Source organism: Carassius gibelio, chromosome A15 (genome assembly GCF_023724105.1).
Source record: "Carassius gibelio isolate Cgi1373 ecotype wild population from Czech Republic chromosome A15, carGib1.2-hapl.c, whole genome shotgun sequence".
In the NCBI taxonomy this organism is placed as follows: domain Eukaryota; kingdom Metazoa; phylum Chordata; class Actinopteri; order Cypriniformes; family Cyprinidae; genus Carassius; species Carassius gibelio.
The window spans coordinates 2,902,246-2,926,808 of record NC_068385.1 but is presented as its reverse complement, the minus strand read 5'-3'; the positions used below and the strand labels follow the sequence as shown (position 1 = coordinate 2,926,808).

General features: G+C 36.5%; 2 protein-coding genes across 4 annotated transcripts in view; one reads left to right on the top strand and one right to left on the bottom strand.

Annotated features, from left to right (window-relative positions):
* Window positions 1-13,448, top strand: part of LOC128028945 (neurobeachin-like) — a 235,933-nt gene extending 222,485 nt beyond the window's left edge. The window contains exons 49-57 of the mRNA XM_052616324.1: window positions 1,246-1,335; window positions 3,252-3,444; window positions 4,309-4,380; window positions 4,789-4,944; window positions 5,251-5,421; window positions 10,233-10,334; window positions 10,404-10,600; window positions 11,550-11,701; window positions 11,797-13,448. Coding sequence (XP_052472284.1) covers window positions 1,246-1,335; window positions 3,252-3,444; window positions 4,309-4,380; window positions 4,789-4,944; window positions 5,251-5,421; window positions 10,233-10,334; window positions 10,404-10,600; window positions 11,550-11,701; window positions 11,797-11,887 — 1,224 coding nt within the window. The 3' untranslated portion in view covers window positions 11,888-13,448. The remainder of the gene's footprint in view (window positions 1-1,245; window positions 1,336-3,251; window positions 3,445-4,308; window positions 4,381-4,788; window positions 4,945-5,250; window positions 5,422-10,232; window positions 10,335-10,403; window positions 10,601-11,549; window positions 11,702-11,796) is intronic.
* A 1,922-nt stretch (window positions 13,449-15,370) lies between these two features.
* dclk1b (doublecortin-like kinase 1b) overlaps window positions 15,371-24,563 on the bottom strand; it is a 30,787-nt gene continuing 21,594 nt past the window's right edge. The window contains exons 1-12 of one of the 3 annotated variants that reach the window (XM_052615856.1): window positions 23,135-23,393; window positions 22,348-22,442; window positions 20,868-20,955; window positions 20,607-20,776; window positions 20,360-20,479; window positions 19,649-19,795; window positions 19,365-19,498; window positions 19,151-19,228; window positions 18,817-18,913; window positions 18,651-18,731; window positions 18,439-18,552; window positions 15,371-16,685 (exon numbers count right to left, since the gene is read on the bottom strand). In XM_052615856.1, coding sequence (XP_052471816.1) covers window positions 16,479-16,685; window positions 18,439-18,552; window positions 18,651-18,731; window positions 18,817-18,913; window positions 19,151-19,228; window positions 19,365-19,498; window positions 19,649-19,795; window positions 20,360-20,479; window positions 20,607-20,776; window positions 20,868-20,955; window positions 22,348-22,442; window positions 23,135-23,225 — 1,422 coding nt within the window. In that variant the 5' untranslated portion in view covers window positions 23,226-23,393 and the 3' untranslated portion in view covers window positions 15,371-16,478. Of the gene's footprint in view, window positions 16,686-16,967; window positions 17,042-18,438; window positions 18,553-18,650; window positions 18,732-18,816; window positions 18,914-19,150; window positions 19,229-19,364; window positions 19,499-19,648; window positions 19,796-20,359; window positions 20,480-20,606; window positions 20,777-20,867; window positions 20,956-22,347; window positions 22,443-23,134; window positions 23,394-24,563 lie in introns of those variants that run through there. The other 2 variants (XM_052615854.1, XM_052615855.1) reach the window with 2 other exon arrangements.

Here is a 24,563-nt window from a genome sequence, read left to right as displayed (position 1 = left end):
ATGATGGGAAGTGTAAAACTTATTTTGAGCTACTTGATTGAAACATGTTCTTTCAAAATGAAAACTTTGTTAAACAAATGAGTGACAGTTTTAAGTCAGTTTAACATGACACAATCATGTTGAAATGAAAAATAGCCAAAATGGCATTAATTCAACATGAATTGTTCAGGTAAAGTGAACAAAACTGAAAAAAATCATGTTTTCATGCCAGTAACCCAATTATAAATGTAACAGTTTCATGTTATAAGTTATTAGAGAAATCTGAGGAATTTAAATGTCAAGTTCTATTTTTTTTATCATCAAGAATATTTGTATTTTAATAAGATTTGTCAGTGACTAAGAATTAGTGTACTATTTAACTTTATTTATGTCTAAAGTATATGAGTGTGTATAACTTGTATAGTATATGATTATATATATATATAAATATATACCCTAGCTTCTGTACAACATTAGCTTACTCTTGAAACTTGCGGCACTAAGAGATTTGCTTCTTCTAAGTTTCTTCTGATGCTCTTCATTTGTAAGTTGCCTTGAATAAACAATCTGCTGAAAGCCTAAATATGAATTACATTATGATTTATATGTGTGCTTTAAAATCAAAAAAGGTTGTAATCTTTCCCATTATGGTATTATCTTTCTTGTGACTTGATTGTGATCTATAATGTACCATTAATATTACTACTATTCTTAACAGTCCTATTCCTATTGTGAATTGAGCTTGTTTGTGTGTGTGTGTGTGTGTGTGTGTGCGTGTGTGCGTGCGTGCGTGTGCGGGCTCTTTCTGCCCTTTGTCTCGGGCACAATAACATCTGAGAAGGAGGTTTCTGCCGCAGTCCTGGCTGTGCGTCAGTCCAGGTTAACGTCTGCTTGATGGTGGGGGTGGTGGGGGGGGGCAGTTAACTGAAGCATGTTAATAAGGAAAGGCTTGTCTCTTCCATACTAACACTTGGATGACTCTGCAGGCTTTGAAGGGGGCAGGGTGGGGGTAGTTTGGGGTGGGTTTTAGAACTCACTCACCCACTCATAGTCACTAACCTACTACCCCCCCCCCCCCCCACCACCACAACCACCCCTCCATGGCGAGGCTGGGCTGGAGGGGCGTTTGCTTGCATTGTCAAGTGACGCATTGACCCATCACTTTGATGCATATCGATACTGACAGCCCGCTCTCTCTCTCTCTCTCCTCCCTCTGTCTATCTCTTCCTCTCTTTCCTCTGTATCTTTCTCTCTCTTTTGCTGCAGGCCACTGAGGCTCAGATCCAAAGTGTTGGACAGACGCCATCTCAGTTGCTTATCGAGCCACATCCTCCCCGTAGCTCCGCCATGCACCTGGTAAGAAAACAGTGCGTATGAGTGTGTAATAAAATCACTCTGTGTGTATTTGTTGTGTTTTTTTTTTTCTGCCTGGCAGTAGGGAAGTTATTATTTTGAACAAGGGCAGTGATGCCTGACCTTTGGATCGCTCCCCGAAACCCAGAACAACAGTCTCACGTCCATATGTCCAAAACTTTTGCAGCAGCCATGTTGTAGTTTAGCTCAATCTGCAGTGTGATGAGCATTAAAATAGTAATCCTGTTATTGTAACTACATTTCAGATCAATCCATTTAACTGCATTTATTCATTATAAATATTTTTTTTTCCCTAGGAAAAATTTACTCAGTGTGTGTTTGTGTGTGCACCGATTTGGGTGGTTTATGAGGACACAGTTGTCAATAATGACATTTGTTTTACAATGTGAGGGTGGTTTATGAGGACACTTCCTGTGTCCCTTTGAAAATCTTAAAATGCACCAAGTTTTCTGTGAGGTGTTTCTGTGTAGGGCGATAGAAAATACAGTTTATACAGTATAAATGTCTATGGAGTGTTCCGTATACATTTCCATTGAATTCCATTGATTTCCTCTTCGCAACTGTAGTTTGCTCCTCACTTGAACCCACATGCTGAAAAGTCAAGCTCTGGTACTTCCAGACAGTCACTGGTTCTGTGTACAACAGCCTTCACAGAGCCACACACATGCTCTAACACAAATACATGACACACAGACCTGCCATACTTACAGGATCTCACAACTCCATCAGGAAGAGTACTCTCTCCTCAGATAATTGTGTCGGGGGAACAGTGCTCTCTACTGGCCTTACAAGTCTTCACACCTCAAAACTAATCACTCCCATCTCAATCAAGCATTTGTCATAACAATCACACTGGAGTTTACAAAGTGAATGTTGTAATGCTGTCAATGCAAGTTTTATAATAAGTGCTTGCTTATATTTCTAAGTAATTGTGTGCAGCCTACTGCTATAGGTCTCTTTGTCAATTGAGTTTATGGGTGCGGAAGATGTCGATAATGAAATGTTTTGACTATCATGTTCCTCAAATAAGTGTAAAACACGGGTTTTTTAAATAATAGCAGATGTGCAATCACTTTTGATGTCTATTTGAAGTGTTTTTATTTAGACTATACTTTTTTTAAAATATATTTTAGTGTATTTTTGGGCTCAGTAAGTTTGGGAAAAGTTGCATTAAATTGATTAAAACTGACAGCTTTTACTACAAAAATATAATATTTGAAATAAATACTTTTCATTTGAACTCTCTTATCTATTAAAGAATCCTAAAATGCACCACTTTTTACACACACACACAAAAATAATAAAATAAATACAATAATAATAATAATAATAATGTTTATTGAGCAGCAAATCATATATTAGAATGATTTCTGAAGGATCATGTGACACTAAAGACTCAAATAATGATGCTGAGAATTCAGCTTTTATATTACCGGAATAAATTACATTAAAAAAAATATCCAAATAGAAAAGTCATTAAAAAATAATAATATTTAAAATAATATTTCACAATATTTATTTTTTGACTGCTTTTGTCATCAAATAAATACAGCCTTTGGGAGCCAAATAGAGTAAAAAAAAAAGAAAAAAAAAAGAAATCTTACAGACTTTTGAACTGCAGTGTGTGTGTGTGTGTATTTATGTATAGATACTGTAGATAGATACTGTAGCTAGCCAGACAAACATGCTTTGTGAAAAAAATTAAGATCAAATTGCATAACTTTTCCTTTAAAGGCCTCAATCTTCTCCCTGACTCTCTTTTACTTTAACTTTAACTTTTTCTTTTCAACTGAATTTTTTGTACCACTTTTCTCTTCGCTAACAACCTCTCCTTATCTATCTCTCCCTTCCCTCCCCCTTTTCCATCTTTCTCTTCCATTGCTTTCTCTGTTCAACAGTGTTTCCTTCCGCAGAGTCCGCTCATGTTTAAAGATCAGATGCAGCAGGATGTCATCATGGTTCTGAAGTTTCCCTCCAACTCTCCCGTCACTCACGTGGCCGCCAACACGCTGCCGCACCTGACCCTCCCTGCCGTCGTCACCATCACCTGCAGCCGGCTCTTCGCTGTCAACCGCTGGCATAACACCGTGGGTGAGTGGGAATCTCTGTGTATACTTCATACTATTTAACCAGCTAATAGCTTGAGTTCACCTGCAAACACAAACATGCACACTCCAACAAAAAACAGCCACACTTGGCCATGTGTGAACAACATTACAAAACTAGGCTTTCCTCTGAACCCCTCTCACCTGCGGGTCAGAGGTCGGGATCAGTGGCCTAAGCTAAATTAGCCTATCACAGCCTTTCCTTTCACATCACACCTCCCCAGCTGTCACAGCAACACATAGTGATGTCAGGAGCAGAAGTGGCAACTTCACTCTCACACACTACTAATGGCTGCAGCTGCAGGACCAGCTCTCTCCGGCCATGTGTGTGTGTGTCGCTCCCACAGAATAATGAGTCTTTGCTCTGTAGACCTGCCTCCGGGGCGCTATAGCTCTGGCCTGCCTGACACAGGAGAGGGAGAGAAATCAATAAGCACCATGGAGATCTGACTGGTGGGTCTCTATAAAGACCCCATGTCATATGGGACGGGGGCAGTAAGTGGACTTGACTGGCAGCAGGGCGGGAGTCTATGTGAAGACTTTTATTTCTAAGTATAAGAATTGTATTTCGCAGTATTGTGTTGTTTTCCAGTACAAATATCTAATCAAGATGCATTTCCATGAGAAGCAAAATGACTCAAGTGATGTTTCCTGCTAAATGTATCAAAACTAAGCAGCTTTATGTGTAAAACAAGGGTGAAAAATGTCAGTGACTTAATTTTGATGATTGTATTTATTTATTTATTTTGAGAAAACAAGATCATTAGTAATTTTGCTTCTAAAGTTAATGTATGTTCAGATGTTTTTACTAGAAAACAAATAATTATTTATTTTTCATCTGTGTGTGTAGGTCTTCGGGGAGCTCCAGGATATTCACTAGAGCAGGCCCATCACCTCCCCATTGAGATGGACTCACTTATTGGTGGGTTTGAGGTTTTTTTGTTAAAATACTTTATTCTATTCCATTCATAACTAATTTAAGTAGTCTGTTTACACAGGAGGTTTCCATTAAAAGTGTTATACAGTGGCTCTGTGGTGCTTTGCAAATATTGCTCTCGTTTAATCGACACAGCAACATTGTTTCCACTGATAGCATGGGTTTGTGGTGGGACTATTCATTTATATGTTCAAGAGCAGATCTGGAGATGTGTAATATATACAATATTTGTGATACAAAAATTCCATGCTTTAGTAAAGAAGGTGAATACTAAACGTGCATATTTATAAGGGGGAAAAAACTTAGGAACTGTAGTTTGAATATTGTAATATATTAGTCTTTTTTTTTTTTCAAGTCGAATGATTTAAAACTCTGTAAACATGTCTGTTTCAGCTAACAACTCAGGCACAAACAAACGACAAATCACTGACCTGGTTGACCAGAGCATTCAGATCAACACTCAGTGTTTTGTGGTGACGGCTGATAACCGCTACATCCTGGTGTGTGGTTTCTGGGACAAGAGTTTCCGTGTTTACTCTTCAGACACGGGTAAGACGCTCGTTGGACATTAAGGGATTTATTCATGTTACACTTTGTCATTATTTACTCACCTTGAATCAAAGTATCCTGAAAGTAGTCCATATGACTTGTCAACTGATTGAACAAAATAATTTCCTTACAAATCTATTTCACTCTAGAACTCTCTTGAAACATCATTTGACTTCAGAAGACTCTTGTAGTTTGTAAAAAAAAAGTAAATTAAATGAGTGACCAAGCTATTAATGTTATTGGTCTGACCAACATATTTGTATTTAGTGAGTTTGATGGACAAAAGGAATGTATGTTTGTGTGCAGGCAAGCTCACTCAGATAGTGTTCGGTCACTGGGACGTGGTCACGTGTCTGGCACGCTCAGAGTCTTACATCGGTGGGGACTGCTACATTGTGTCGGGATCCAGAGATGCCACTCTTTTGCTCTGGTACTGGAGTGGGCGACACCATATCATAGGAGACAACCCTAACAACAGTGAGTAGAAACACTAAACTGTGAGCACTGTAGTTCATCCAAAAATGAACATTTACTGAAAATTGACTCAGCCTCAGGCCATCCAAGACGTACAGTACATGAATTTGTTTCTTCATCGGAACAGATTTTGAGAAATGTAACTTTGCATCAATTGTTCAACAATCGATCCTCTGCAATGAATGGGTGCCGTCAGAATAAGAGTCCGAACAGCTAATAAAACATCATAATAATACACAACATGACATTCAATCCAGCAATAACATTTTGTGATGCAAAAAGCTGCTTATTTGTAATAAAGAAATCCAACATAAGAATATTTGAACTTCAAATCATTGCTTCTGGCTAAAATATGAGACATTTTATTACTGGGTGAACTATTCTTTTAAGCACAATTAACTCAATATTAAGCATGCTACATTATACAACCATGCAAGAATAGACATTAACATTAGATGTTACATTAATAATGGAGGAGATTATAGAAGCTCAAACACTAGGCAACATAATATTATTTTTTCATTTTTATATAAACTACTGTTCTAGCAAAAGCTATTATTGCATAACAAATGAATGCATTACAGCTCCTAATTGTTCCAGGATCCCTTGCTACAGAAACCAGTAACATGAGCTGCAAACATGTTAATGAGAAAACAAGTCTGCACGTCTGAGCTTGCTCTTGTGTGCATTTTGCAAAGATATGTGTGCATTTGCACCGTTGATGTGTATTAGATGTATTGTCCTCGTCATGAGCTGTGGTTTTAGGTGAGCGTGTTCTCTAATTAACTTCAATGATGCTCAGACAGTTAATTAAGGATTTCAGCTCGACTGCCTCCAATTAGCGAGGTGCAGCTCTGCTCCTGTTTTCAAAGCACAGGAAACATAACTCCCATGATATTCACACACAACTGCTCACTGTGTGCCCTCACAAAGCAGACTAATGGTCTGTATGCTAGAAACTAGAGGGAATTATGAACAAAGAACTATTTATATGTCATATTTATATACAACCAGGAATAAACCTAACGCTGTTAACTTTATCAAGCTCATGGTACACCTATCTAGTACCAGTCTGGTGTCATTATGTCATGGTGTAATAATGCAATAGTTTCAGCTGCACTTATTTACAGTCATTTTATAGTAATACTAATGAACACTATTTATGTGTAATTATTTCTTGGAACAGATTTATAATAATAATAATAATTTTTTATTTAAAAAAGTGTTGTCAATGTCCAAAATTTAAATGTGGATGAAAATGTTGAGCCTTGTTCTCTAAGAAATGAACACTGCGCTCTGGTGGTGTATTTCAGAATACACCTTCAACTTGGACACTAAATTTAAAAATACTGATAAATATACATTTTCTCTATTTTTATTGTATTTCTTAACAGTTTTGTGCTGTTTTAAATCATCTTTAAAATGCTGGTTTATATATATTTATTCATATTTATTTCAACATAGAAACTTATTTCTTGTTATACTGTATTTTATAAGCATGCAGTATATAACTGTTTTGAAGGAAAGATACTTTGACCTGAGGCAACACTTTCCCAGAACACATATACATACTCCATAAACCTAATTCTGGTGTCAGTATGTGATCTAATGGGCAATGCATTCATTTAATGCAAAAGTATTTTATTTGCCCTCATTATATATTCCAGACTCATATCCAAAAATATCTGAGGTTGTTAAAATGATATCGGTGTAGCAGTAAAGAAAAACAAACCCCCATTTGTGTGTTTTTGTCAATGATAAGTTCAGCTGTGCTTCATCAAGCTTCCCCACACTGCACTTTTTCATCTGTCTCTCAATGGAGAGTGTCAGGACAGGAACATCTATGAATATTCAGCAGATGTCCCAGTACCGGCCCCTGAGGCACTCCGACATGGTGTAGAAATTGATTTCACAGTTGCACGAGAAAGCCAGAGTGTGTCTTAAATGTGCAGTGATTAAAATCCCGTCCGGCTCAATCAAGGCCCCGGTGCTTCACGACTCCAGCAGCCGTTCTCCAATTTACACCTCTTAATTGTGTCGCTGTACCGCTGGGGTTTAGCGTGAGGGTTTAGAAGGGCCCGGGTGCGGAATGATTAAATCTATTGTGATGAAGGTGATCTGGGACCTCCCAAGGGATCCAGTTCTGACACACGTCCCCACCCTGATCACTGACAGCTGGGCTTAGCGCTGTCAGACGGGCCCCTGTGGAAAACTCCGTGAACACGGGGCCCATATTGATCAAGGTCTGAATAACCTTTGATTGCTCGCCAACTTTATAAAAACATCTGGATTTGTAGCGGTCATTCTATTGATCACTGGCTTTAGTAAATAGTGCTCTACATGCAAAGTAATGGCATGTATCTTCATTATATGGATGTTAATGAACTTAGTGTTACAAATGGAAAAGACCTCAATTAATGGGATGAACCTTCTCCCTGTACTATATTATTAGCTTTGTTTTATAAATCCCTCTGCCTGTACATGAAAAACACATTATGTTTGATGCAGTACAGATCAAAATATACAATGTGGCCCGTTAAAGTCAGGAATTTATCGTCAGAGAACAATTTAATGTTTTCTTTTTTTTAAGTTATTAGCAAAATTATCAGAGATTCAGTGTAATTTAAAGTCATATAGGTCATGCCAGAACTGTAGGATTTTCTTTCAATATTGGTTGCTCTTGAATCAGGATTTTCAGGCTTCATAAAGAACATGAAAGCACCATAAAAGTAGCCCAGACATCACAGGAAGTTATATTATGACTTTTTGTGCAGAACAGATTGAAATTTGAGCTTCATTAACTGAATATATTGACATTTTCTGACATTCACTGACTCACTGATCTGATGTCAACATTTAACAGATCACTGGACATTCACTATGTTCAAAGGTTTAGGGTCAATAAAAAGTTTCTTTTTAATTCAGCAAGGTTGCATTAAATTGGTCAAAAGTGACAGTAGCGGGAAAAAAAAAACATGTATAATGTTGCAGAATATTTACATTTTATATACAGTAAATGCTTTTCTTTTTCTATTCATCCAAAAATCATAGAAAAAAGGTATAATGGTTTGCACCAAAATATTAACCAGTGCAACTGGATAAAAAATAAATGTTTCTTGAGCAGCAAATCAGCATATTGATGATATAAATGATTGAAGACTGGAGTAATGATGACAGAACTAATCCTCTAAACCAATGAAATGCACGCACACAATGTTTGATCCATCTGGAAACATAATGTTGATCCCCCCGGCTTATAATCACTGCTTTGCTTCCTCAATGCACAAATCAAGCCCCGTTTTCATTACGCTTGAATTGCTTCTCTAACTTACTGCAGTGTGGACAAACACAGTATGCAAGGATCTTCAAGCGTGATGGTAGAGACCCAGGAGGCCGAGCAAGTTTTATGATTCTACCTGTTATTTCTCAAATGAACTGCTTTGGAAATTGCAGCAGTAGACCTTATAATAAGCAAAGTATAGACGTGATAGAGATGGGGATGTATCCCACACTGTTCAAATCACATCTTGTGTTTGCAAGAGGCAGATTTTAAACGAGTTTTCTTCTGTTTCCAAAACGAGCCCTTTCACGGCAGTTCACTGATACTTCCAGCTGGTGCTGAGGTACCACAGGTGTCTTTCAATGACCTCATATCACCTCTTCCCTCCCTCTCATCCATCATGTGACAGTGTATGGGGTTCAGAGGCTGTTGGGCCGCTGTCGGTGATAATTTGGAGGGGACGCCTCCTGAAGCAGATGTTCTTGAGGGCTGTTCTCCTGACCTGCTTTATTGTGGTCTCCTCACATCGGTTGTATTGTGTTTGTGTAGTATTCTTACTGCATTACCTTCATGAGCACTGCAAGAATCGGCTAAAACAGAACAACTGCTTTATAGGCTGGCAGTTTAATAAATAATGATTTATGGACAGCAGGATCCAAAAGTCAAAGACCATTAGTGAGAGTGTTTATATTTCTCCCATTTATATTTTACATTTATTATCATTTACTTTTGTTATTGTTTTATTATTGTTGTTGTTATTGTTATTATATTGTATTTTAAAATCCTAAGTCTAACACAACTAATGTGACTGCTTCTGTTTCTGTTATGAAAGTAATTACAATTTTAAAAGTAAAAATCCTGCAAGTCAATGCTTCTATTTTGAAAGTTTTTAATTTATTATATTAATTATTTATTATTATTATTATTATTATTATTATTATTATTATTATATAATTCTAATGATAATCTTCTATTTTGCTTCTATGTATTTATTTATAATGCTATATATTTTTCTTTCTAGGTTGTGTTTATTTTATTTCTGTTAATATAATATAATCTGATAATCTGGTTTATTTTTTTGTTATTATTATTATTACAATTTTAGTCATATATTTCAAAATCCTAAAAGTCAATGCTTCTATTTTGAAAGTTTTTAATTTACTTAATTAATTATTTATATTTTTGTTATCATTATTATTATTGTTGTTGTTGTTGTAATTTTGTTTTTTTAACACCACTAGTGAGATTGCATGCATTTTTCTGTGGATCATTTTCTTTTCTTTTTTTATGTTTGTGTGTCTGTCTGTGTGTTTAACTTTTTAACTTATTATTTTAATAGTTTTTTTTTTGTTGTTTTTTTTTTTTTCATTCTTATCTTTTAAAATCCTGACATTGGATGTTTATTTGTACTTTTAAATGGACTTTTTAAGCCTGTGATCTTAGGTCATACTGTTATGCCACAGTTTGCTGATGTTGTTATATTTCTGTTTCCTGCTGGGTAATGTGTGTTTGTGCTTCCTGTGCTCATTTGCAGGTGATTACCCAGCTCCTCGCGCGGTTCTGACCGGTCATGACTATGAGGTGGTGTGTGTGTCAGTGTGTGCTGAGCTGGGAATTGTGATAAGTGGAGCAAAAGGTAAGTGAGAGGGAGCATTGTGGGTTATGAAGTGAAGAGGCAGTGATTCCACACATATCTGTTTGTCAGAAGGGCCATGCCTGGTCCACACCATCACTGGGGATCTTCTGAGGGCGCTGGAGGGCCCTGACAGTTGTGTGCTTCCCCGCCTGATCTCAGTGTCCAGTGAAGGTCACTGCATCATCTACTATGACAGGGGTCAGTTCTGCAACTTCAGCATCAATGGCAAACTTCTGGCCCAGATGGAGATCAACGACTCCACGCGTGTATGTTCTCAGCTCTTTGCTTGGTCACACACACATATTGCTCTGTTAGATTAGATTTCTATTGCAATGCCTCAGTTTTCTAAAAATGCCCTATGGCTGCAACTGCAAAACTTTTGAGTAAAAAGATGAATTCGTAAAGTGAATTCTTGTAAATGTTTCACTTTTCAAAAAAAATTTTTACTTTATTTTATTTGGTAAAAAATAGTAGTCTTGTAGTTTGACATAGGTAATTTTTGTTATCTAATAAATGAATATATCTCTATAATAATAATAATAATAATAATAATAATAATAATAATAATAATAATAATAAAAATAGCATAGTATTTAAATAGCCGGGAAAGCACATATAAATGTCATAATATATTTTGTAATATAAAAAAAATATATTTTTTAATAAATTTATAATTTTATTGAATACATTGCGTAATAACAATAGTAATATTTCATAAATACTGTATTACTTTCTTTTAAAGAAAATTAAATTAATAGAAAATAAAAATCAATTGTGCGTACTGTATTTTCCGGACTATAAGTCACACTTTTTTTCATAGTTTGGCTGGTACTACGACCTATAGTCAGGTGCGACTTATTTATCAAAATTAATTTGACATGAACAAAGAGAAATGAACTAAGAGACCTGAACCAAGAGAAAACATTACCGTCTCCAGCCGCCAGAGGGCGCTCTATGCTGCTCAGTGCTCCTGTAGTCTACACTGAAGACATAGAGCGCCCTCTCTCGGCTGGAGATGGTAATGTTTTCTCTTGGTTCGAAATTAATTTTAGTCAAGTGTGACTTATATATTTTTTTCCTCATCATGACGTATTTTTGGACTGATGCGACTTATACTCAGGTGCGACTTATAGTCCGAAAAATACGGTAGCTTCTAGGTCCTAAAGTTGAGAAAACAGTGAATTCCCTGAGCTGTATTTCCGTCTCTTTTGTCAGGCCATCCTCCTGAGCAGTGATGGGCAAAATCTAGTGACTGGAGGAGATAGTGGGGTGGTGGAAGTCTGGCAGGCCTGTGATTTCAAGCAGCTGTATGTCTACCCCGGCTGTGACGCCGGCATCCGAGCCATGGACCTGTCACATGATCAGAGGTCAAACTTTATACTTCAGAAACGTTATACTTACACCGCACAGAGACAAACTGTACAAACTGCTTTAAACCTGACTCTGTTTTGAATGTTTCCAGGACTCTGATCACAGGCATGGCATCTGGCAGCATCGTGGCTTTCAACATTGATTTTAATCGCTGGCACTTTGAGCATCAGAACAGGTACTGAGAGCGATCAGCCAATGATGGCCGGCTGCAGCTTTGAACGGTAGCGTGCCATTATGAAAGGTGATGTAGCAACTAAAGATAAGGAATATGGATCAGGAAATGACACTATGCTAGTTGGAGAAATCACAGCAGTGTGGTAACCTACAATAAGATCCAGCTGCTTGAACTGCTTATACGGGTCTCAAAAAATCCACAGGAGCTGATGACAGACAGTTTCAAAATGAACAGAGAGAGCACAGATGGGGGCCAGTTTTTCATCACAAGTGATTTTATCTAATCATCTGAGCCAACAATAGTCTTGTCAAAAAAAAGCCTTTTTACTTGTTGTCCCCTCATATTAAATGTAATCGTGACACTTTGCGTAAAGAAACAATACATTTTTTTTTTGTGAGGTTTATTTCCTACTGGCTTGCAGCAAATTTCACTTTCCCTAGTTTTTGTTCTTTCTTTTTTTCTTCAGGCCCTTGAGAAAGAAAAGCTAACTGAACAATAATAAGTAAAAGTCCTCCCTCTGATGCAGTATCTTCTAAACTTGTCTGCGAGGTTGCTTTCTGAACTATTTTGCAATCGAATTCTGTTTGTCCTGTTTATGCATTTGACACGATCAAATACTTTCTTGATATAATTACAAAGAGAGAGAAAAAAAAAAGAAAAGCTCTTTTGTTTAACGTGACGTCCTCTAATGTTTGTTCACTCAACCTTCACATGTTAGGGTGAATGTTTTGTCTGTTATGGATGGATTTCATTTCTTCTGGGCAAATATTGTAATTCTTGTGCAGTTTTGTCATTTAAAGTCATACATGGCTTTACACGTGTGAAAAGACAACGGTGAGGTTTTTAGACTGGTATTTGCACCAATAACTGGTTTTTGTTTGGAATATTTTCATATTTGCATACACCAAGCTTTGTACATATCAAAAAAAAGTTTGGTTTTCACATGGTCAAGAATATTAAGATGACGGGTGTGCGATACATATGATTTGTCATATTCCTTTACTGTCTTATATTGTCTACTGGCATCTTTCAGAATTGCACTTGTAAAAAGAGAATAGCATTGTAAAATCACTGCTGTAAGCAATACATTATGTATGATGTATGTGCAACTTTGATTCTCTTACATAATGTAAATCAAATCTATAACTCAAGAGTTTACGAATCAAAAAATGATATATTTGTTTTTGTGCAAATATGTGAAATATTCTGCTGTAAGAAGCAAAACATTTATTTTATTATTTTTTTGCCAATACATACACTAAATATGGTGCCATAATTAACATTTTATTTACAAGAATAGATTTAGATTTGATATACTGAGCATAGATTATTTGTAAAACCTTACGGTCATATTTTAAAATGCCTCAGATTTCAAATGATTAATTCGATGAGAATAGTTCCCATCAGGTTCACTGACGTTGCAAGTGAAGATGCCTGCTAATTCAGCAGATATGCTTAAGTTGGTAACGGTTTAGTTTAACATGTTCAGTATGTCCTAGTGAATCGTTGTGATGAGAGAAATGTATTTGCCTAATTTTTATTTCTAATAAAAAACAAAACAAAACAAATGCACTGCATTGAGTACTGTTCCCTTGCATCAAGGCATAAAACACACTACATGTGCATTTGAGAACAGCAATACTTTAAAGTTTTTTTGGACCGTCCACCACACCTTGTATAAACAATTGTTTCAGCACTTGATGGGAAAATATCAAATGGTGAAAAAATAGAGGAGACATGCATAAAAATAAAAATCTCCGGTAATAAATATAATTCTAAGTAAACTGAAACTGATCATAAAAAACAAAAAACACAGGTTTCTGCTTGAGGAATCATTTATTCAGGTTTGGCTTGTTGCTGAATGCACCACTGTTCAATGCTACTTGGAAGCAAGGACTCTTCCACCAGTAAGAAAGTCAAGCCTAGATGACATTTGATGGGAAAGACAATTGACAAGCGATGGATATACATCTATACAAATATACAATATGTAATCAATGCTTGTGCACTGAATTTTGCATATGAGCTGGAATATGTCCTATGTTATAATGAATTGATCTACATCCTATTAAAAAATAGGCTGATCATGGATTGGGTGCTAGTCTAATTTTGACGAGCAAACACAGCAGATATATTTTTAATTAAAAAGCAAATACATGCTCATACTTTAAAGAACTACTCTTTTAGCCTTTGTGCTTTTCACCTGAAGCCTTTCATGCTGAAGGCTTCAGTAAGCTGTATAACAATGTTAAATGTTGAGAAGCACAAACATAACCAAGACCGGTCTTGATTAAAACTAGTTGCTTGTACTGTAGATGGGGTCAACATGTCTTGATGGTAAAATGACTATCACTCACAAGACAAACACAATCAGTCTTTTACAGTGAGTGTGCAACCTCCACAAAACACCACATAAAGGAATGAAAATGAACTGTATAAATAGATACTGTAAGATATTTGGAGCCCAGACATGGCCAAACAACAGAACCTTTATAAGTTTTTGTGTATATAATGCAGCTAACTGCTATGCTGGGTCCCATTTTATTTTAGGGAATCTTTAACGTCATCCATCTTTAAGTACTTCTAGCAGAAAAAAAAACTGCAAAACAGTTTTGCTGCTATTATGAATAAATTGCTCAAGGGTCTCACCTCAGTCTGGTATTGAAGGTGGAAGAGAGTGCTTTAATTCACTCCCCCTCGAACCCACCACCTTCGAGTTACAGAATTGCCATTAGGCCATGGTTGCCCCCAGAATAAAACTCAGAATTGAGATATAAATTAGCAATACTATAAAAAGGGGGGGGCAATTCCAAGTTTATCTCGCAATTCTGATTTTGTTTTCCACATTTCCAAGTTTACGTGCCTCAATTCTGTTTTTATATACTTTTATTTCCTCAGAACTTTGAGAAAAAAGTCAGAAATGTGAGATAAAAAGTCGCAATTACCTTTTGTTTTTGCTATTTATTTTCCTTCAAATCAATATCTATGGTGGAAGCGAGCATCATTCTGTTGTGTCATATTTGGCCATCGTGTGACAAAAACAACACCATACATTCAAATGAACATTTTAAATCTGTCTATAATATTACATTCCACTTAAAAAAGAGAAGTAAAATATGTTCAATCGTAGTCCAAATGTGCTCTTTAAAATCAGTAGTGGACATTTAGCGGGTATACTTTTTAAAACTCTAATCGTACAGTACATTCTGTTTGGAAGATTGATGCTTGCTCTGAGAAGGAATTCAAATTCTAGGAAATAGCTGTACGATCTATTTATCTTCATGACAAATAGTAGCTGACAGAACTGAATTTACAGCAGAAGAGATTATTATAGCAGCAGCAAGAACATCATATGTCATACATGTTAAATAAGCACCCATCACTTGGATTGCATTTAAGGGTTAGTTCACCCAAAAAAAAAAAAAGTCCATAAATCACTCACCCTCAAGGCATTCTAGGTGTATATGACTTTCTTATTCCAGATGAATCCAATCGGAGTTATATAAAAATTGTCTTTGATCTTTCAGTCTGTTTAATGCCAGTGCGTTGCAGTGCATCAGTCCAAAGAAGTTAAATAAAAAGCACCCATCCATAATAAAAAGTGGCTCACATTGCTCTGGGGGGTGAATAAAGGCCTCCTGTAGTGAATCAATGTGTTTTTGTAATAAAAATATCCATATTCAAAACTTAATAATCACTTTAATGTAGCTTTTGGACTGATGCACTGCAACACCTGCTGAGTGGCATTAAAAAGCTTGTAAGATCAAAGAACATTTTTTATATAACTTTGACTGGATTCGTCTGAAAAAAGAAAGTCTTATACACCTAGCATGACTTGAGGGTGAGTAATTTATGGGCTAATTTTCATTTTTGAAAGAACTGTCCCTTTAAGTTCAAACAAGCATTTCTACAGCCACATACCTCAAAAAGAGCTTTAACTATTCAGAGATTTTTACACATTTAAGAAAGAACATTCTAATGTCTTACCAACGGACAGAAAACATGTTTCATAAAGAAAATGCTGAAATATGCAAATATAAGTTATCAGTTTGAAATAAACGTACAAACCGAAAATATTTGAAATATATAAAGTTAATACAAAAGGTAAAAACTCACGTAAAAGATTTTGTCACCAAAAGAAAAGATGTTAAGACATTGCAGGTTTCTTCTAAGTATTAAACAGACAGTCGTGTGTGTGTAACTAGAGACAGAGTGGGAGGTTTGGCTGCATTACTTCATATCAAACACTCGAGGGTGCAAAAGAGCAGGATGGTCTACAAACAAAACCTCATATAGCACCAAACATAGCTATGAAGAGAAAACACTTAAACAATGACAAGGGCTTCTTAATTCGGAATTTCGGATGAAAAACAAAATGTTTAGAGTTAGAGTGAGATTATTTTTACACCTATTCAGGTGTGCTACCCTCACAGAATTAAACAGAGGAAACCAGCCCATCCAGTGCTAGTTAACCACATCTGCTCCACCACGTAACAAACATTCATTTTCAACAACTCTCATCTTTTACTATACACAAGTCGGTTTACCTTTTATTTCTAGATCATTTTCCATTGATTCCTGCCAAGACAGGGGTGTGCTTAAAACGGAGATGTTGGGGAGCGGACCGTGTCGGCCGAGCTGGGGGAAATATCCTCTGACTCTGAGGTGAACTCCGCTGGAGAGAAGCTCAGGCCGGTGGCGGGGCTGGAGGAGACGGTGCTCTGGGTGCTGCGGGAAGCAGCTGCTTTCACATCCTGGTGGCGTCTTCGTCTGAAAATCTGCCTTTCCTTATCAAGAGGGGTGGTCTGAGGAACACGAGAGCATGGGACAGTGAACGACTGCTCAGGAATGAATGCCACTAAACAATAACACAGAGCACAGAAAGCGAAACGCGAAGCACTGACAATCGGTATTTAGCAAAGCACCACCAGAAAGCAAAAGCTATGCAGAATGCGAACTGAGAAGCATTGATGGCAAAAAGCAACGCATCACCCCATAACACAGAGTGTGAAAGGGAAGGGACTATGGAGACTGCCAGCACGTTTGCCATGGAAACACTGTCAGTTTGGGCCGCTCTGTGGGCATACCTCATCCAATACATCCCTGGGTGCGGGTAGCAGTCCAAAGACCCTGAACGCTTGATGGTAAACCCCTCGTCCGGCTGAGCAGAGAGAAATGAGTGGAACTCAATACATCAGATTTTTATTTTCACCGTGCAACACAGCACAAGCCTTGAGCCATGAGGTGCTGTTAAATAACACAGTTACATTTAGAGGTAGCTCTACAAAACAAGAGCGTGAGTAAACCAAGTGCTTGTAATGGGCTATTAGTTCTGCATATAGAAACACTCAGTTTGAGAAATAAAAACAACTATGTTTGAAGCTAATGAAACAGTAAACATGCAAAGCGATGTGCAAATAAAGCAAAACTTATGTATGGTATAAATACGTATATATGGGGTCAGTAAGACACATTCATTAAAATTCACAGTTTCCACAAAAATATTAAGCAGCACAACTGTTTTCAAGATTGATTATAATAAGAAATGTTTCTTGAGCAAATCAGAATTTAAGAATGATTTCTGAAAAATCACGTGACACTGAAAGCTGGAGTAATGATGCTGAAAATTCAGCTTTGCCATCATAGGAATAAATTACATTCTAAAATTACAGCTAATAAAATTGTAATAATATTTCTCAATATTACTACATTTTTAATGAAATAAATGCAGACTTGGTGAGCATAAGAGGCCTCTTCCAAAACATTTTTAAAAATCTTATTAAAACCAAAATGTTGTACAGTGTATATGTGTGTGAATATATATATATATATATATATATATATATATATATATATATATATATATATATATATATATATATATATATATATATATATAACAAGCGAAATTAAACATAAAAATAATATCAAATATCAAATCAATGGAAATGTTTTGTTTGGATTTTGTTTACGGTGTGTGTAATGTTATGTAATTGCCCTACATGAAGAAAGCATGTACTGTATGAAAATATAAAAATAGGAATCTTGTGTGTCTTATTGGATACAGTCCCTGACAACAGTGCTGACAGTCATTATATAAAGCAGAGTACAGAATCAGAGGAAGAGATGTCACAGCCATAAGAAAGCAGTAGGATGGAATCTGCCAGGAGAGAAGAGGAATGAGAGAAGAAGAGCTGATGGATGAGTCAGCGAAGAGCTATGAGCTGAGAGCACAACCTCCAGAATTATTTAATACCTCTAACTATATTTAAGTAGATTTTATCATAGTAGATCAATCTGCAGTGTACTGCAGACCTTTTTAAGAGTTTGTTCCAAAAGACCCAAGGGCTATTAAAACTCAAAACAGTGTGAATTGCATGTCAATTTTTCATATCAAAACTATTCAAAACACAAATGTCACTCTCAGAGAAAAGTACATATGCCTGAACAAGAGAAACAACAACAACAACAGTCCAGTCATTCACATGCTTTGATGCCAGGTACACACGCACACACACACACACATTTAAACATAAGAGCTAAATAGGCGAATCTTACTGTTATGATAGTGACTCCTGCTGTGGTGTTGTTGGATTTTGGGCCCATGTTGAAATGTTTCTTAATCTTGCCGGCCACGGACAACTGGTGCTGATTCTCACACATCCTGTCATCCTGAGAAAGAGCAGAAACAGTACCTCCACATTTCAGTTCGGTACTAGTCGTCTGAGAATAGCACATAAACTTTAAAAAACAGAGAGATAAAGTCTTACATTGACCCAGGGATGGTCTAGCACCTGGAGAGCTGTGTATCTCTGTTCGACCTCCACCTGTAGCATGCAGGTAATAAGTGCCTGTAGAGAAAGGAAGTACGTAAAGAAAGAGAATGAGGTTTGTTTTTCCTTCCGGAACTTTCAAACTTTCTTTTGGTATACCGACCTTTGCAGAGTCAGATACATTGTCCCAGTATGGAAGAGGGAAATCCAGCTGTCCCGTCATAATCTGCTCAAAAAGAGCCTCCTGATCATCTGTGCTACTAAAAGAACAGATATCCAAAATATTGTTGAATATTCATACATCACAAATGTATTGTGCTACAGCAGTTAGGAGCGAAGGTACAACTTCTATCCTCTGCAGATGTGCAGGTCGAAACAGAATTACAGAACACGGCCACTAGAGGGAGCGACACGTGTATAATATGAGCTGTAAAGTTTTCTAAACTGAACTCGTATTGAACCCATGAGTTACATGCTTAACTTAATTCTGTACGTACCCACGGAAAGGAGGGAAGCCACAAAGCAATATGTATGTTATGACCCCGGCCGCCCAGATATCAACTTTCAATCCATACCTATCACATAAAGAGAAAAACACAACATGATGGCACTCTTTAAGTTTCAGAACAGTGAATTCAGCTCCTGATCTTTAAACGCTTTGGTTAGCCTCTGTTATAATAACATTGCCATGCTAATGAAGACATGACCTACCCGGTCTCTGCGACAATCTCTGGAGCTACATAGGTTGGTGTGCCACATATAGTGTAAAGCGGACCGTCCACAACTGTTGCCAAGCCAAAATCCCCCAGTTTCAGGGATTTGCTTCCATCCTGGTGCTCATAGACCTGAAACACATATAAAAACACAATATTTAGGTTCTGGAAACAGATCCTTTTTTTTTTTTTGAAAGGGAAGCTCAAATAAGATTCCAGACTTTATCTCAGCTATAGTGATATATAGTGACAATTTTCTCTCTGTAATACTCAAACACCCACCAGAAGATTCTCAGGTTTGATGTCACGGTGAACAATGTTAAGGCTGTGCAGATATTTGATAGCGCTGGCCAGGTTATACAGCATTCCGCTGGCGTCCCGCTCTGTGTATTTGTTGGAGGAGGTGATGGCATCAAAGAGGTCGCCACCCTGTTCATGCACACACAGTTTCATCCTTCATTCAGGGGCAATATCTGAGCAGTCGAGCTTAATGCAATCTAAAAAAAACATTACTGAAAAGTTGTCTGTTTCTTATTATGTTTCTATAGTTGTCTACAATATGAAGTCTAATAAAAGAAAAACATATTCACTACCATTTGCTGTTTGAAAGATATTTGTTAATGTTTTCGGAAGAAGTCTCTTATGCTCACCAAAGCTGAATTTATTTGACCAAAAATATCGTAAAGTACATCATACAGTAATATTATGAAAATTAATATAATTGAAAACAATACATTCCTATTTTAATATTTTAAAATTTAATTTATTCTGTGAAGGATTGTTTAAAAAATAGAAATTTGAACATGCAAAGTTTGAAATTGATATGAAATAGATATCTTTTGCAACATTAAGCAAACACAATTGTCTTTGCTATTACTTTTGATCAATTGAATGCATTCTTGCTTAATAAAATAAATTAGATATGTAAAAACAACTTCAACAACTTAATTCATATTGCAACATATTTATTTACGTAAATGTCGGATGTTTCACCTTGACCAGCTCCATGACCAGGTAGAGTTCACTGTATGTGTCCATTTCTTCAATCAGCAGAACAATATTAGGATGCTTCACTCTCCGGAGAATGGACACCTCATTCTGGATCATGTGTTCCTGTGAGCCACAAACAAGCCGTGCAATGTAACGCGGATGATCTTGCATCATTATTTTGTTTGATATCAAAAATTGTGCATTGTCTTCACCGAACAGTATTTTATCGAAAATATTCAAGTCGTCTCACCTTCCCTCTGCATTTGCTCTTATTAATGATCTTCAGCGCATACGCTCGCCCTGTGGACCTCTCTACACACTCACGGACCACAGCAAAGTTCCCATCGCCGATCATCCGTCCCACTTTGTACCTTTCGGCTATGGAAGCAGGAACCTGAGGACAATCCTCAATCAGCTCAGCTAGAAGGAAAGAGATTTGGGATGTAACATTCAGATGATGATGATAAAACAATATGATAAACCTTCATCAGAGTTTCCCGGGGTTCCTCACCTTCACTGGCCGGACCATCGCCCTCGTCCATGGAGCTGCACACCTTGGTGGAGGCCAGAGAGAGGGAGGAGCCACTGTGCTGAGAGCCCTGTCAGCGAGATTGAAGGGCCAATTTACAATAAAAAAAAAAAATAGTTAGTAAAGAGACTAAACTTTTATTATGTTACTATATAAAACATTAATATTGATATTCTGCATTAAATAGACCCACAGGGATTTAAAGGGATAATACATCCAAAAATGGAAGCTGTCATACTTTAATCACTCTTTTGTGAAATTTCTTTCTTCTGATGACCATAAAATGAGATATTCTGAATATTCTGTTTCGGTTCCCATTGATTTTCACTGTCATTGGAAGTCGAAAGAAAATGGAATTTTTTTTTTATTTCTAGCTTCTAGTTTCACAGAAGAAGGAAACTCATACAGGTTTTAGTGTGAGCAAATAATGACAGAATTCAAATTTTTGGATGGACTATCCCTTTAAACTAAGCAGAGGTATTGAAGAGGGGAAAAAAGATCAGTTTCTATGGAAACAGCTTGGGTGTGCTAAGAATATTCAAGACTGGAGCGGGGCAGGCGAGGTGAAATTCAGCCATGTTTAATCCACTGACACCATCACATATTTATTTAAACAGCCAAGAATGAATCCATTTTCAGACAGACTATATTAGCTGCACTGAATATTATATTCAAAAGGCTATTCAGTTGAAACAATGTTGCATGTTTGTCTTCAGGCACTACATCTCCATTTCAGCAGGCGATAATAGTTAAATAATCTATTAGCATATGTAGGCTACTTTATACATTCTTGTATATAGAAACTACTGTTCGAAAGTTTGGGGTCATTAAGAATTTGTAACAATTGTGAACAATAATATCGTGACATATTATTTGAATTAAAAATAACTCTTTTCTATCTGAATAGATACATTTTTTTATGTATACCTGCTATGACAAAGCTGCATTTTTAGCAGCCATTATTCCAGTAATAAAAAAATAAAAATAAAAAGTCCACCGTTTTGACACTGTTGTGAAAATCGACTAGCTTTTTGAGAATATAAAGCTAAATGGAATTTTAACAGAATGTTATTAATTTCACTTGTTTGAGCCACAGAACACAAGCAAATACATCTTATTTAACACTGTAAGTTAGCAGAGAAGACAAACAGGGTAATGTTGTCAAACCGCAGGATTTAGGTCTATCACAGAGAGAGTGGAAATGAACAGGCACACGGCCAGGTCAAGAAGCTTGTCTGTTGTTGCTAGGAAACATTTTGGGTGAACGTGGAATTATTTAGCATGGATGTGTTCAACTGCAATTCAGTACTATACTGACAAATGAAAGCACCTGGAATACAATTAGGGTCAATCAGAAAGGTGAAATTGCTTGATGGTTTTGCTTGATGCAAAGAAAGATATTCCAAAGGCAAATAAGTCAGTTCAACTTGAGTTAGTTACATCATGGGATTTGAAATCTCACCCTTTGTCTTCTCAGACTGGCTGGACTGGTGGGAGATGGACTGGGAGATTTGCCTGACCGTGGGGTCGAGAGCTGACTACCTGCTGTACCGTTAGCTGAAATACAGAAAAACAGGATTCAGATCTAGCTACTACTGAAATGTGAATCAAATCAGGTCGGTAAATCTCATACATCTGATCAAGAATGACATATTCACACCAAACTCAATTTGCTTGAAGAAAATTAAAGTTATTTTTATGATCATATTGCATGTTGCATTTGCTAAATTGTCACAGAAATAATGCCAAAAGGTTCTAAATATATATATATATATATATATATATATATATATATATATATATATATATATATATATATATATATATATATATATACAAATTATATGATGCAATATATAATTTTTGCTTTAAGAAAATGCACATTTTTATGATCATTCCTTTGTTGCAATTACTCCATTGTCAAGAAGATAATGCAAAAAAAAGAATAATATTATTTGTAATATTAAATATATATTTAGCCCTGATAATTCAATTAAATTAGGTAAATATATATATTTAATTAAAATGAGTTATTACAATATATGCATAAGTACTCACACATAATAGGCATTATTATATCAAATATTGATCATTACAGCACTTTCACTACATATAGATCCTTCGGTATGAGAAGCATAAACACAATGCTTAGAAATATGACGAACACTAGTATCACAGCCATGAACAATCTGCAATGCATAAATATTAACCCTTCGTTCGGATACAATACAAAATTGGAAATATCTCACCTTTACGAGTTTGCAGCACAAACCCGTTTGTCCTAACTGCTAAAGTGTGCAGCAGGCTGCCAGAGCACACTGCGATTCCTCCTGCGCTCATAGTGACTGTTAGGCAGCGAGAGTATGAATGAGAGAGTGGGAGAGGAGGAGAGGATGTATGTAGTGTGTGTCTGCTGGCTGATCATAGGCAGCCTTCTGCGCACACCTTACATCATAAACAGCCACAGAGGGAGGAGTTTAGCTCCTAAACATGCCGTATCATAGTTGCAGCGCTGTCTGTGTGGGTGACTATAAAGATCTCCAAAAAGACCTCACAGCTAAACGCTATGAAGATGCTTCTGAATGGCGTAAGTGAAGCCGAGCGGATGACGCGGTGTAGTGAATGGATTTCTGAAGTATCTCAAGCACTGTGTGAATACAAATAATGCCGTTTGAAGCTCAGATTACACAATGATTCAGAGATTCAAGGCACATCAAGTATCAAAGAAATCTCAGTCTTGTATATTAAATTTGACTCTGTGTTTGTGTGTCACTGCGATCTGAATATCGTGCTTCCTCGCCATCTGTATCCACTATCACAGCCTGACATAATTCAGCATGTGGAGAGAGTGAGAATGCATCATCGTGTTATTTTTGGGATGGGAAACAGATTTGAAGGACTATCAGATCAGCCGTCATTCGTGTGTGTGTGTGATTACCAAACGGCAAACTTGAGGAAAACATTAGTCAGAAGATGATAGTGACAAGGAACAGCGGTGAGAAGTTCACTTTCAAACTGGATCACACTTTATATGTATATTTACATATAGTTTTTTAGTTTTATAAAAATGGCCGTAATTGTAATGTAAAAGACGGTTAAAACCCAGTGAATTATCTACAGTATAACCCTGTGAGTTAGTTAAACAGTAAGTTTTCTTAATCTATAAAAAAAACTCATTGATTGGACAGTTCACGTAAATGTTAACTGTTAAATGTACTGTTCATAAGATCAAGTCAACTATAATTTATAATGAAAAAATTTAAAAAGTAATTAATGATATGACTTTGATATGTCTTCTGATTTATTAATGCTATAAATATGTTATATATTATGATATACATAAATGTTTCACTGTTTCATAAAATATAATCAGCAAAATAAATCAACAGCCTTAACTAAGCAACTAAATGAGCGAACGTTAGTGTTTCCTGTGGTGAATTAATTAAAGACACAATATGTCGATTTTCCCTAAAATATCCAAAAACCACTAGAGCAGTGTTATTTATTTTGCTGACTTGATAACACACACACACACTCACACACACACACACACCAGCCACTTTTTTTTACCTGTTCAATTGCTTGATACACAAATTGCTAATCAGCCAATCACATGACAGCAACTCAATGCATTTAGGCATCTATGGTAGATGTGGTGAGGACGACTTGCCGAAGTTG